The sequence below is a fragment of the Macaca fascicularis genome, chromosome 5, assembly GCF_037993035.2.
Source record: "Macaca fascicularis isolate 582-1 chromosome 5, T2T-MFA8v1.1".
NCBI lineage: Eukaryota > Metazoa > Chordata > Mammalia > Primates > Cercopithecidae > Macaca > Macaca fascicularis.
Window position 1 is genome coordinate 63,218,390 of NC_088379.1, and position 15,161 is coordinate 63,233,550.

A 15,161-nucleotide genomic window follows, 5' to 3' on the forward strand; every position below is an offset into this window, starting at 1 on the left:
TCGGGGACATTCTACTTTTCCAAGGATTGTTCCTTTTGTGTTCACTCTCGCTGCCTTAATTTGAGATTGTCATCTCTTACCCAGACCATTTTAATAGTTATAGTTAGGGGTCCCTGAGAGCTTATATTCTTCTGATCCATCCGCTAGACTGTTGCCAGAGTGATCATTCCAAATACAAATCTTATTTCATGTTACTCCCAGATATAAAGCACCAGTAGCTTTTCATTACAGAATCAAATGCAGGCTTTTCAGTATGAATAAGAAGATTTCTACAGTCAAGCCCCTGCTTATCTTTCCAGCCTTGCTCCCTGTTGTGCCAAACAGAAGCCCACTGTGCTCCTGTTTGCTATTCCCTGGCTGGGCCAGCTCACTATGTACTGTTTGAAATGTCCTCCCTATGTTGGTCTGGTGATCACCTCGTTACCTTTTAAGGTCTCACTTAATGAAGCCTCTCCTGTGGAATCAATCACAGGACTGTGATTTCCCTTTAGAGGAAATCTATTTGCAATTAAACTTGTTGTAGATTTGCTTTTGGCTTTTAAAAATAGGGTATATAAGCCGGGTGTGGTGGCTCACACCTGTAATCCCAGCACGTTGGGAGGCCGAGGCGGGTGGATCACCTGAGGTCGGGAGTTCGAGACCAGACTGACCAACATGGAGAAACTCCGTCTCTACTAAAAATACAAAAAATACAAAAAATAGCTGGGTGTGGTGCCACATGCCTGTAATCCCAGCTACTTGGAAGGCTGAGGCAGGAGAATCGCTTGAACCCAGTGGGCGGAGGTTGCAGTGAGCCAAGATCGTGCCATTGCACTCCAGCCTGGGCAACAAGAACAAAATTCTGTCTCAAAAAAAAAAAGTATATAAAACAAAAGAGAAATAATCTCATTGACCACCAATAAGCATTGAGATAATGAAGTGAATGCTTTTTTTCTCATTTATTTAAGGGTTAAAGTAGGCAGAAACTCTAGGTCCAGGCCTGTACTGTGGACTGCTCAGTGAAGGGCCAGGAACTCTGGTTTTAAGAAAATAAAATGTGGAAGCCACAGAGCCTCTATTGCTGAGTACATACGGTCGGTCTACATCATTTTAAGAGGGAATATTATGCTTTTTGCCTATTTTCTTTTGTAGGAGTAAGGAGACTTCACTCTAGGATTTGGGTGGTCACATGTTTTTCCCTCTATGAATCAGCCCGGAAAGCAGTCTGAATACTTCTGCGTCCAGACATCAGGAGTTTCATTTTGTCAACAAGGTGAGATTCACATAATCATAGGCCTGGTGACCACCATTTAAATGCTTATAGATAAATTAAATATAATAACTGTCAGTGGTATTAACATAAAAGTGGATTATTTCTTGGGACCAAATGACTATTTAAATATCTAGAGTTTGGTAATGGAACAAGAAAATAATACTCATAGGCTTTCATGGGCCTATACTTTCTTTATTTTCATTTCTAATTATTTAAAATAATGGCTTTCTTGCCCAATTTAAAGCAAAATTCTAAAATGCACTATTAGCATTTCTCTCTTTTCTTCCAAATCCCCTATAGTTGATTAAAGGTCTTGGAAACTCTGTATTCATGATTTCTTTAATCAGTAGACATACAATTTATTGCTTAGGTTATAGCTCTCACACATTTTCCATACTGAGAAATGTGTTGCTAGAGATTTCTCTATGAAGAATTCAAATGACACTGCTACAAACGCTTACATGAACCAAACAGCTCACTTTTGCTTATCCGTAGGAATATTGCTCCAAAAACATATATTCGAAGTGCTAAAATTGTTAAAAATTATTTTTGTGACACTGATAAACTAGATTTCATAATAAAGGGAATATTTCATATTGTATGACTCTCAAAATGGACGGGAACACATTTTTTTCAAACAAAATGTGTAAACTGAGGCAGTTGCCAGAAGACTTCTTGGTAGCCTTCTAAAACTGTATTTTTCTTCTGTCAAGACTTTTAAAGCTTTGGAGGCTGTTTTAAGTAGTACTGGAATTGTTGGATGCAACGATGTTTTGATGAAAATACAGAATAAATAATAATAAAAAATAAATAGTACTGGCATTGCATGGAATTTCAGCTGATGTCTTATAACTTGTGCACATAACGAAACTTACAGCCAAAGAAAGCTGTCCAATTAACAAACCAATTGTTACAAGATGCAAAGGGTCTTAAAAATCACTTAAACATTGTTCTTAAAGACACACCCAAAATGACTGCTTTGTGTTCTGTGATATTAACCATCCCTAAAACTTTATCAAGGCTAAGGCTGACTGGGAAGATAAAATCCTTATCAAACACAATGGGCAAACTCTGAGTCATGATAAGATTTCAACTCAAGGTCAAAGGCAGAGAATCACCTTTCCTAACCCCATCTGCTAGGTACAATTCACCTATGGTCTTCTTTGTCTTGTCGATGTGCCTAACTATCAGGCAGATGTTTATAAAGAATTTCTCCTCACATGCAAGCGTTTTTGTTTTCATCAGTATAAGGACAGAGAATAAACCCTAGCTAAGAAGCCACTGTATTAAAAACAAAATAATTTGTAGCTATGACTCAAATAAATCTTTCTGTGGCATTAAGAGAATTAAAGGGTAGAAGCAGAAAACCTCTCATAAATTAGGAAAAGTCCAGGAAAAAAGTCACAAGTCAAGAGACCACAAAGATCTCAGAGGTACTGACAGTGGAAATCTCAAATGGATCATAAGAGTTACCACAAATAATTTATAAAAAGCAATGGCCAATAGATTCCAATATTACCATTCTATTGTAATATATAGGGATCCCATATTAATCATACTTAACCTTTCCAAGGCATTATGCTGAAACTTATTTTCTCATCTAACCTAATAATCCATATTGTTAAAAAAGATATTTTATCAAATCTTCCCTAGATGTCATAACCTGCTTAACATTATATCTTCATATAATGGTGAGGATACCCTGGTGTTTCTACTGTATTCATCATGTACAATCCTATAATTATACTCATGTTGTGTTAAGTTAGTGTTATAAATCACTACAATTTCATATATGAACATTTTCATATATGAACAAAATTAATAGCTTTATTGATTAGAATCAGATGTGATAAGTGACCTCAAATGCTTTCTTTAGAGGCTTAAAGACAAAGAACTCTAAACAACTATCCAGCGTCTTTTGAAAGGATACCTCAAGGGGCAGGAAAAAAATTATTTTTCCCCCATGAGCAAGAGGAGGCGAGCTGGGTAGTAAGTAAGGATGCAAGGTTTTCAGGACTGTTAACAGTTGAGAGTGTAGGTTTTTTTCTACCTCTCCCTGATCCTCCCAGCCCTCCCCCATAACAATGAAGATGCTGGTGAGGCATTAGCGGGCAGGATCTGACCATACCTTCATGGGTAGGCTCTGGGTCAGGTGTAAGTGAGATGTCATCCAGCTCTCGCAGGCAGAGCCATTCTCCATCCATGGACACTCGGAATTTGCAAAGGTAGATGGTCTCCATGGCAGCCTGTGTGATCTTGTCAGTGGTGGGGGTTGGCATATCGGTCGGAGGCGTCAGAGCAGACATGATGACTCAGCTGGGACCACAACACACACACAGACACACACACACACACCCCACAAAAATAAATACAACCTCCTCACCAAAAAAACCCAATACAAAGCTCTGAAACAAAGCTTTCAGGAAAAGGGTGGAGGAGGTTTAAAAAAAAAAAAAGGAAAAATACCTTATAGTTTAAGAACAAACTGCTCAAGATAAACAATTCTACACTATCTTATAGACAGTTCCTACCACATAGCAAAATAAGATGATGCTTGTCTTCTCCCAGCTTCCTCTCCTTTTATCTTCCTTTCCCTGCCCCCCACCTTTTTTTCAGCAGAGCTATAGGCTTTAAATCCTGCACAGCCGATGCTGCCTTAGCTGGCTTTAAAAATCTGGCCTCGATATGAATAAGTGAAAAATCCTCCTCCTTTGTGCAGAAAAAAATATAAAAGAAAAACCTGAACAAAAAATAAACCTATATTTTCAGTGTAGCTTAAAAAAAAAAATCCTGAGCTGCAGAAATCACTTCCAGGATCTGCTCAGATGAGATGGGATGCTGAGTTCTCATAGGATTGGCCGTGCGCAGTAAGCAGGGTGTTGACCAAAATGGCTGACTAATGAACTGAACTGAAAATTCAGGCTCATGTGACCAGCTGCTCTGAACGTAGGGCAAGCAATTCCCAGGATGCTTTATAGATGCTGCTGATGCTGGGAGAGCAATTAGGCTTCTCTCTCTCATCCTGTACAACCCACTTCCAGACTCTGCTAGTCAAACTGTGATCAGACATAACACAATGCACATATCCTCATCAATTCCTCTTACTTTGGGATCAAGGACTGAATAAAAGGAGGACAATCAATACTGGATAATAATCTATAGTAAAGACGGTGAAGGAGGCAGTTAGATTAATTTAACAAGCACATAATTCATCTCTTTTATTCTTATCTACAAAGCTATTAAAATTCTTTACTATGCTAAACGTTATGTTTTAAGAAAAGCTAAAGCATAAAAAATTGAGGCTCTCAGAAGGAAAAAAACCAAAAAGATAAAAAGAAAAGCTAAAGCAGATTTTCAATTTATATATCTTATCCTTGGGCATTTATAATTTCCTTCTCCAAGGTACAAAAACCTGACCTTTTAGGTTAGGCAGAAATGTAGAAAAAAACCTTGAAGTTAAAAAAGTAAAATCTTTCCCGATTAATGGCAATTCCCCCCTTTTTGATTTTGTTGTATTTACCAAGTTTATACCAAGCATAAAATAGGTTTCTTTCTTTTTCTTTTTTCTTTTCTTTCTTTCTTTTTTTTTTTTTTTTGAGATGGAGTCTTACTCTGTAGCCCAGGTTGGAGTGCAGTGGCATGATCTTGGCTCACTGCAACCTCCACCTCCTGGGTTCAAGCAATTCTCTGCCTCAGCCTCCTGAGTAGCTGAGATTACAGGTGCCCACCACCATGTCCAGCTAATTTTTGTATTTTTAGTAGAGACAGGGTTTCACCATCTTGGCCAGGCTGGTCTTGAACTCCTGACCTCGTGATCCACCTGCCTCTGCCTCCCAAAGTGCTGGGATTACTGGCATGAGCCACCGTGCCCAGCCTTAAGCATGAAATATGTTTCTAAGCAGAAGATTAAACCATGCTATATTTTAAAAATCCTCCCATTCAATAACATACTGAAGACAATTATATTTTCTTAAATCAACACACACACACACACGGCCCCATATTATTCAATGAGGCATTTATACCTTGGTAGCAAAAGGGCAGGTACTTGCTTTATGAACTACATAAATTACAAGAAGAATAACAATTTTCTTTGAAAATGTTTTGGACACTTGAAAGAAAGTGTTTGTTTTTGTCTTTAAGGGTTTCAATTTTAAGGAGGAACATACAAATTCAAGAAATATGACCTGAGACTATTTATTCCTTTCTAGGGATTGTTATCAGAGGGACATCTTAATTTAGCTAATTTCTGAAAACTAAAAAACTTCTGCTTGAATATTCTTAAAATCTCAAATGCTTCATCCTAATTTGAGACTGAACTGAAAGAAAAAAAATGCTAATAATCAAATTCTGTAGAGAAACTGGCATTTTCACATTGTTAGGAAGAGGGGCCGGATGGCTGGGCACAGTGGCTCATGCCTGTAATACCAGCACTTTGGGAGGCATAGGCGGGCAGATCACCTGAGGTCAGGAGTTCGAGACCAGCCTGGCCAACATGGTGAAACCTCGTCTCTACTAAAAATACAAAAATTAGTCAGATATGGCGGCATGTGCCTGTAATCCCAGCACTCTGGGAGGCTGAGTTGGGTGAATGGCTTGAGCTCAGGAGTTTGAAACCAGCCTGGGCAACATGGCAAAACCCCGTCTCTACAAAAACAAACATTAGCAGGGTATGGTGGCACACACATGTGGTCCTAGCTACTTGGGAGACTGAGGTGGGAGAATCACTTGAGGCCAGGAGGCAGAGGCTGCAGTGAGCCGAGATTGCACCACTGCAGTCTAGCCTGGGAGACACAGTGAGACCCTGTCTCAAAATAAAAAAAAAAAAAAAAAAAAAAAGGAGGGTATACTGGCACAATGTAAGAAGGCATATATATAGGCTTATTTATAATTGGGGAAAATCAGTAAGTTACTAAGGAAAGCAAAATACTTCTGGTTTTATATCTATCTCATTCTCTCTTATCATCACCCTACATCTAGACCCAGAGCCATTCATTCATTCATTCAACAGATATTCACTAAGAGATGCTCCACATGGCAGGTAGTGATCCAGGCACTAGGCACGCAGCAGTAAGACAGGAACACCTTTTCCAGGAAACAGAGTTTTCATATCCAAATACTGAAAACAAGCCTTCATTTAACACATTCTCATTTAATTCAGTTCAATTCCTTTCTAGCCAAAAATATTCCCATATTATATATTAATAAAGGGAACAGTTTATAGATTCACTTTATATCATGCAATACTTCAAAACATAGTAAGTAGTCATTAAAACCTTCAAATTACATGGGACATTCCTGGAACCACAACCCCAAACAGCCCTAGCTAGCTCTCTGTATGTGTGATATCAAAACTCTAGATCACTGATATGTTCTTAAAATAGAACAAGGAATACATGAATAAATCTGAATGTCATGTGATTGCCTGGGGTCCAAAACCTGAATTCGGCCTTGTCACAAACCATGACAATCTCTTCACCCCAGTAAGGATTTACTAACTTGAACAGATCTCGACAGATTGCAACATACCAACACTACAGGAACATCAAGGTTAGTAAGCAAGAAACTTGATTAACATTCCTTCAGAAGATCCATCCCACCCTGCCTCTCTCCAGATAGAGGACACAGAGAGGCAAGCCCAAAACAACTAAAGTTTTTGGCAAGGAAAGAAAAACATGCCTGTGTTGGTATCCTTCAATTTCCCAGATCTACCAGTTTGAGTTGTTAGCAGCCATTTCAGAAATAAGACCCAGGGGTGGACAAGAAAACCTGTACTTCTACGCTGTTCTTTAGGTAAAACACCACTGAGTCTTCAGCACGAACAGGTATCCATTGTTTATAGGCAATGAAGTTACTATGAAAACAGTACTATTTGTAGAAACTTATAAAAACAATTCTATAGCCAGGCGCAGTGGCTCACACCTGCAATCCCAGCACTTTGGGAGGCTGAGGTGAGTGGGTCACCTGAGGTCGGGAGTTCAAGACCAGCCTGACCAAAATGGAGAAACTCTATCTCTATTAAAAATACAAGGCCGGGCGCGGTGGCTCAAGCCTGTAATCCCAGCACTTTGGGAGGCCGAGACAGGTGGATCACGAGGTCAGGAGATCGAGACCATCCTGGCTAACACGGTGAAACCCCGTCTCTACTAAAAAAAAATACAAAAAACTAGCCAGGCGAGGTGGCGCGCGCCTGTAGTCCCAGCTACTCAGTAGGCTGAGGCAGGAGAATGGCATAAACCCAGGAGGCGGAGCTTGCAGTGAGCTGAGATCCGGCCACTGCACCCCAGCCTGGGCAACAAAGCGAGACTCCATCTCAAAAAAAAACCAAACAAAAAAAACAAATTAGTTGGGGGGCGTGGTAGCACATGCCTGTAATCCCAGCTACTCTGGAGGCTGAAGCAGGAGAATCACTTGAACCTGGGAGGCGGAAGTTGCGGTGAGCTGAGATCATGCCATTGTACTCCAGCCTGCGAAACTCCATCTCAAAAAAAAAAAAAAAAAATTCTAGATATTGTTTAGTACTGTTTTTACATTTCGGTCTTTACTAAGTAAACATCTTAGCTTTGATTATGAAGATAAAGTTAAGCCATCAGTAAGATATTCAAACCTTGATTTTTTTTTTCTCATATACAGAGTAATTACTGTATGAGCTGTATTGAACTATTTTCTCATTTGATCCTATTTGTGAGTAATGGCACCTATTTGTAAGACGGTTGTGAGGCAGGTGGGAGTTCAGTCTGTGACCCTGAAAGAATTAATAGGCCTATGTGAAGTTCAAATCCAAAATGAAGATCCAAAAAATACTACGTTCTAGCTGCTTAAACAGTCTGTATTTTCCACATTATGACTGATTCAAAGCAAATAAAATTCACACTTCAAAGTCAGAAGTTACATTCCTCTTAAAGGATATTTGTACTCGGTTGCTGCTATAAGACAAAGATTAACTTGACAGCCTCAATGTCTCTGTTATATATTGTGGAAAAATTACTTAAAGTAGCTATCATTTATTAAATTTCTATTTTCTGTTAGGTGCTTTACAAATACCATGTCAAGTCTTCACAAAAACACCGCAAAGTAGAGACTGATACCTTCTCTTTATACACAATGAAACCAAAGTTCAGCCACGTAACTGGCCCAGGATCACACAATTAGCAAGTAGCAGATCTGTTATTCCAAGCTACTTCTGTCTAGATGCCTCCAAAGTCCATGTTCCTTCTACACTCTGCAACTTCAGCCTTCTATCCTAACTCTTCCTCCTCCCCGGACATTAAATTTTACTCAGAAAAAGTAAAAAGACATTTAAAACACACGCACACACACACATACGCACAGGCAAAGTCTCCTCATGAAATTTCCTAAACGTGAGTTTCAACAAATTTTTTTTTTTTTTTTTTTTGAGACGGAGTCTCGCTCTGTCGCCCAGGCTGGAGTGCAGTGGCGCGATCTCGGCTCACTGCAAGCTCCGCCTCCCGGGTTCACGCCATTCTCCTGCCTCAGCCTCCCGAGTAGCTGGGACTACAGGCGCCCACAACCGCGCCCGGCTAATTTTTTGTATTTTTAGTAGAGACGGGGTTTCACCGTGGTCTCGATCTCCTGACCTTGTGATCCGCCCGCCTCGGCCTCCCAAAGCGCTGGGATTACAGGCGTGAGCCACCGCGCCCGGCCTAGTTTCAACAAATTTAAGATTTGAAGACTTTTTTTAAAATCAGCTTTCATACTTTATACCTTAATGCTGCACAACCCGTATCTTCCTCCAGACACCCCAACTTACGTATTTAGTTCAGGCTTTTAGTAAGTGGGCACATTCTGACAAACTGAGAACCCAGTATGGATTCTTTCTGTCACGTGCTCACGAAGGGTAGACCAAATGCTTCCACTATGTACTTGGTTCACCCTACTACCACTCTATCACTAGTTCCCTCCACATTTACATACTAGTTGGACAAATGAAGAACACTTGATACATTCTGAAATAAGAAAAGATAAATGATGGGGGGAATCATTTTCTAAAATGACGCATTGTGCACTTTTTAAGAATAGCAAACTCAATGTATAATTTTAAATCCTTAAAGAATATAACCAATATCCCTGAAACCCTCGCTCAACTGGAGAAATGGACCAACACATGTACTTATGTGCTCCTTCTAGCTTCTAAACTCCCGCCTCTCATTTCAAGGCAACCCTTCTGAATTTAGTGTAAATCATGATCTTATTTCAAAAATATTGTTACAAATATATGAAGGTCTAAGCAATATATTTAGTTTCAGTCTTTTTCAACTTTCTTATAGAAAGTGTTTCATGCTCTATAAAACTTTCTAAGCCTTTCACTCAATGCTGTATTTTTTTTTTTTTTTTGAGACAGAGTTTTGCTCTTGTCGTCCAGACTGGAGTGCAGTGGTGTGATCTTGGCTCACTGCAACCCGTCCTCTCCCAGGTTCAAGCAATTCTCCTGTCTTAGCCTCCTGAGTAGCTGGGATTACAGGCACCCACCACCATGCCCAGCTAATTTTTGTATTTTTAGTAGAGACGGGGTTTCACCATGTTGGCCAGCTGGTCTCGAACTCCTGAACTCAGGTGATCTGCCCACCTCAGCCTCCCAAAGTGCTGGGATTACAAGCATGAGCCACTGCACCTGGATTTCAATGCTGTATTTTCTAAGGCTGATCCAAACTGTAGTATGTATATGTAGTTTGTCCTTTTGGCTGCTGTATTATATAAGGTAGTGTTCCAACGTATGTACAAAAAATTTCTGATTCGGCTGGGCGCAGTGGTTCACATCTGTAATCCCAGCACTTTGGGAGGCTGAGGTGGGTGGATCACTTAAGGTCAGGAGATAGAGACTCCCTGGCCAACGTGGTGAAACCCCGTCTCTATTAAAAATACAAAAATTATCCGGGCATGGTGGCACACGCCTGTAATCCCAGCTACTCGGGAGACTGAGGCAGGAGAATCGCTTGAACCCGGGAGGCAGAGGTCATGCCACTGCACTCCAGCCTGGGCAACAGAGAGAGACTCCATCTCAAAAAAAACAAAACAAAACAAAACAAAAAAACTCCAAAACAAAAAAACGCACACACATTCTGATTTATTTTCTTTTTTTTGAGATAGAGTCTCGCTCTGTTGCCCAGGCTGGAGTGCAGTGGCGCAATCTTGGCTCACTGCAACCTCTGCCTCTCGGGTTCAAGCAATTCTCCTGCCTCAGCCTCCCAAGTAGCTGGGACTACAGGTGCAAGCCATCATGCCTGGCTAATTTTTTATATTTTTAGTAGAGACGGGGTTTCACCGTGTTAGCCAGGATGGTCTCGATCTCCTGACCTCATTATCCACCTGCCTCGGCCTCCCAAAGTGCTGGGATTACAGGCTTAGCCACCACGCCCGGCTTTCTGATTCATTTTCACGTTGGTGGGCATCTGGGTTATTTCTGATTTTCATAATGCAGAATAGAAACTTCCTAAAATTTGTCAAGTTGTGCAACTAAATTTGTAAAGCTCACAAAGTTCTGTTTGGCAGCTTCCTGAATCACGGTTTCATAATTTAAGAATAAAAATCTCATTTCCCCCCTATTTCACTAGTTGCTGTTAGCATGAAAGAGAAATTTTTTTTTTTTTTTTTTTGGAGACAGAGTCTTACTCTTGCCTGGGTTAGGGTGCAGTGGCACGATCTCAGCTCGCTGCAACCTCTGCCTCCCGGGTTCAAGCAATTCTCCTGCCTCACTGCCTCAGTCTCCCGAGTAGCTGGGATTATGGGCACATACCACCAGGCCTGGCTATTTTTGTATTTTTAATAGAGATGGGGTTTCGCCATGTTGGCCAGGCTGGTCTCGAACTCCTGACCTTGAGAGATCCACGTGCCTCGGCCTCCCAAAGTACTGGGATTACAGGCATGAGCCACCGCACCCAGCCATGAAAGGGTATCTTTGATGAATCATCATCATGATGACATTGGTGGAAAGCCCAGATGTTTCTGTTAAATTATATGATTCTTCGACTCAATGATCATGATTATTTCACATGCTCCAGTACACCCTCCCACCTCCTTTCCCAGAACCACAATCTATTATGTCTACCTCTGATTTCAAGACTTCTTCAATTTTAAGTTCACACATTTGGTAGGCTTGGTGTCACTTTATAGATATTAACCAAGGTTGACAATAACTATAAAATGATATACCTGAAAAGTTGAGCTATCATTACTTTGTTAGAAACAAACACCACCAGGAGTATTAAAATGCATCATCTTTTCACTTGTTAAAATTAACCAGCATAAGATTAAGAATAACCTCTACCCTGAAAAGTAAAACTGATTTCATGGTTCAGTGGCTGTAGGTAATAATTTACAGATGTAAAGCTATCAAAAACTTAGTAGGTGACCTTGGGAAATTTATCCTCCTCTTGCCCTAATTTACTCAGTTGTAAAATGAAACTAAATAACTAGTTCCACAAAGACCTGAAGCTCCACCAATGAAATACGCATTTTGCACACTTCTTACATATCTACTCAAAATAGTACCTACCAAATACTGGACTCTCAATAGACACTTGCTGGTATAGATATGTATATAGCCTTGCAATGGCATTTTTCCACCCTCATGTTTTACTTCAATTGTGAAAACCCCCAAATTCTATAAAATCAAACTATATTTATGCCCCAACAAACAGGTCATTCTAACACTGGCTTCATTCATGTGTACATAACAGATTCATTCATTCAACATGTACAGGGCATCTCCCACATGCTAGGGATACAGAAGAAATAACAAGGCAATTGACAAGAAACTGACAATTTTAGGTGTTCAGGAAAGTCCTAATGTCTGTCATAAATTGACCTATTCAGCATATTTTACATATACAACTATTTTTTCTATCAGATTGGTGACTCTTGAGTTTCATTAATTTACTCATTTTTAGTAAACAGGGCATCAGTGAGTAGCATATGGAACTAGAGGGCTGTTGCCTGAAGAGGTGCCTCCAATCTACAACCTGATTCCAGTTATGGGAGGCAATTAAGGAGTGTGACAGAGCATGTGGACTCTGGAGTCAGCATGCTCACAGTGAATCCTAGGTCTACCACTTAGCTGCTGAGTAACCTTGGCAAATTACTTCTCTGTACCCACTTCTACACTGACAAAATGTGGATAATAATATTAACTATTTCGGAGTTAAACGCTTAGCATGGCACTTGGCACAAAGTAAACAGTAAGTAAATGTCACCGTAACTGCACTATAATAAGTGCTTCTGCTTTGAGAGTTCTGGAAAGACCCTATCAACACATAAAATGAAAATCAGTAAGGATAAATGTTTATGGGACAGAGGCAGAGGAAAGTAAAAAGGAGACGTGAGCAGAGGGTTACAGTGGTCTCTCAGATTTTGAGGAAGGAAGAGAGATAGGTCAGAATTTTACCAAGCATTCACTTCAAGTGATCAGATCTTCTAAGTTCATGAAAAAGACAGCAGAAGTAGATAAATGCCTGTGGAGAGTCCCTAAACAGATTCTGCAGTTAGAAGAATCACACTCTCAAAGGTGACATGCTGCAACAACTTTAGCTTTCTACCTGCTTTTTGCTGTCTTGACCTGCCAGACTCTCCTTTCCTACACATCACAAGGTTCCCACACCTGTCTTCCAAACTTTCCCACCTCCGCCCCACCACTCCCCGTGACATAGCTGAGTGTCTTGTCCGCTTGGTAGGGAGCATGTCAGATAAAAAAGGCTCTGCAAAGAGAGGAACACCACCTTGGCCAGCAGCCCTGAGAAGTTTTAGGGGCACTATGAACCTTTTCACAATTATTCAAATACAGTAGGGGGCAAGGCCATATTGCCACTGACCTTCTCAAGTACCACCACTGCTTTGTAACTCTAAAAACATTTCCTGGCCGGGCATGGTGGCTCACACCTGTAATCCCAACACTTTGGGAGGTTGGGGCGGGCGGATCCCTTGAGGTCAGGAATTCAAGACCGGCCTGGCCAACATGGCAAAACCCCATCTCTACTAAAATACAAAAATGAGGTGGGTGTGGTGGTGCATGCCTGTAGTCAGTCCCTGCTACTCAGGAGACTGAGGCAGGAGAATCGGCTAAACCTGGGAAGCGGAGGTTGCTGTGAGGCAACATTGCCCCGTCGCACTCCAGACTGGGCAACAAAAGCGAAACTCCGTCTCAAAAAAGCAAAACTAAACAAAATTTCCTCTCACACAACTTCAAACCAATTTTTTAATGCTTACGGTGTGCTACTGACTTCCCACAACAAATTTTACAGCTCATAACCTGAGCCACTTCACACAGTAGGGAGTGTGTTACAATATTAGTAAGGCTTGGGTAGAGATGTAATAGGTGTGATGGCCTGTAAAATTCATTAAAAATGGGATTCTACTTTTATTTATGTTGCCTACAGGTTGCCTATTGTGCAATGATAAAGGGGCAGCCCATTTTTTAGTTAGTTCTTTTAATTATTTAAGGAATTTTGAAAAATATTGCCAACAAAAAAATTATTTCATCCAGTTTATTCTGCTACATTTCCATCATCATACATCTATCTACATACTTTTTACTATCTATAGCCCATACTAGAAAAATATGTTCTCTTAGCTTCTTGATAAAATCCTACCTCTTTAACATGTAGATTTCTATGAAAAATTTTTTTAAAAAGGGAAAAGATACAGACAGAATATAGTCAGGTGAGTATGTTTTGAGGCCAATAATTGCGTTTTATTCCCCAAAGTTGCTTTCTTTGCCACCTTTCCTCTGCTATCCCTCCTACCCAGCAACCTTTACTGCTCTCCCCTCAAACCAGCTTCTTTAAGACCCTGGTGGTGAGGGAACATACAGTGATTAAGAACATGCGCTTTGAAGGTTACTGAGGAATATGAATTCATCCCCTGGCTTCGGTTCAAAAAATTGCTAAGTACTATTACATGTGAAGTTTCTAGCTCTGCATGGCACACAAAAATATCCCACAAATGGTGGCCACTAGTATTATTATCATCTTACAGTCACATCTTTTACTGGTAATTGTTTGGGTTTCAGAACTACAAAAAAAAATTTGTTATATAATGAACAGCCTTTTAGGACGCTCTAGTGTCCAGAATGAAACTAAGATGAGAAGAGAAAAGAAAACTCTGTCTACAAAGAATGAGTCCACGACTGTCAGAAGGGGAGCAACTAAAGAAAGACTCAAATATTACATCTAATATTCTGAAATTGTTGCTCTGTCAATAAAAAGGGTGATTTGACTCTTTGATAATGCCAGGCCAGAAGAACAGGTGCAACAAAAAGGTGGCGGCAGAAGAGAAGGGGAGAATTGGCTGGGAAGAAAAACTGTGAGAGTTCAGGCAGCCCTGCTCACAGAGGCAGAACCAGGAAGGCATGCAGAGTTTAGTCATGAGGAAGGAAATGGGGGCATGACCCAGCTACCTGTCCCTCAGTAGCTCAGGAGGTCTGAGGTCATGTCAGCTGTGTGTGGAAGGAGCCAGTTGCATCAAAACACTGAACACCTAAACTCCAGATCTCTGGCAGTTACACATCCTTGGAAAGATGCTACATTTCTGAGGTTTGTGTGTGGGTGGGTGCTTTTTATCTACTATTTGACAAAAGGCACTTAATGGATCAGAAAATGGTTCTTCACTTTCTTAACACAGTTGGAAAAGAGCAGAGGGCTAACAGATTTATGAATCACAGACAGGTAAATGGGGACACTGATCTACATTGAAAATACCGAAAATCTGTGTTTTAAAAAGTCACACATCACTCTGCTGTTTCCAAAACTACTAGTATGAAGGTAACCATGCCCAATCTTTTGGGGTTCTGAAAGTTTGACCATTTCCCTCATATGTTCCAGCGTGGGCAGATGCCTCTATGTTTACAAAACACAATAAAGTACTTCTGCCTTTTCAAAGTTTAAAGAAGCATACAGCA

General features: G+C 40.5%; 1 protein-coding gene across 28 annotated transcripts in view; it reads right to left on the bottom strand.

The window, feature by feature from the left end:
* Positions 1 to 15,161, bottom strand: part of RUFY3 (RUN and FYVE domain containing 3) — a 103,300-nt gene that overhangs the window by 81,615 nt on the left and 6,524 nt on the right. For 10 of the 28 annotated variants that reach the window (XR_012434889.1, XR_012434888.1, XR_012434891.1 and 7 more), the window contains exon 1: positions 3,381 to 4,198. The exons of the other annotated variants lie outside the window; for them this stretch is intronic. Coding sequence is in view for 7 of the 10 variants with exons in the window: in XM_005555123.4 (XP_005555180.1) it covers positions 3,381 to 3,558 (178 nt within the window). In the remaining 3 variants the exon portion in view is untranslated. Of the gene's footprint in view, positions 1 to 3,380; positions 4,199 to 15,161 lie in introns of those variants that run through there. 28 annotated transcript variants of the gene reach the window in all.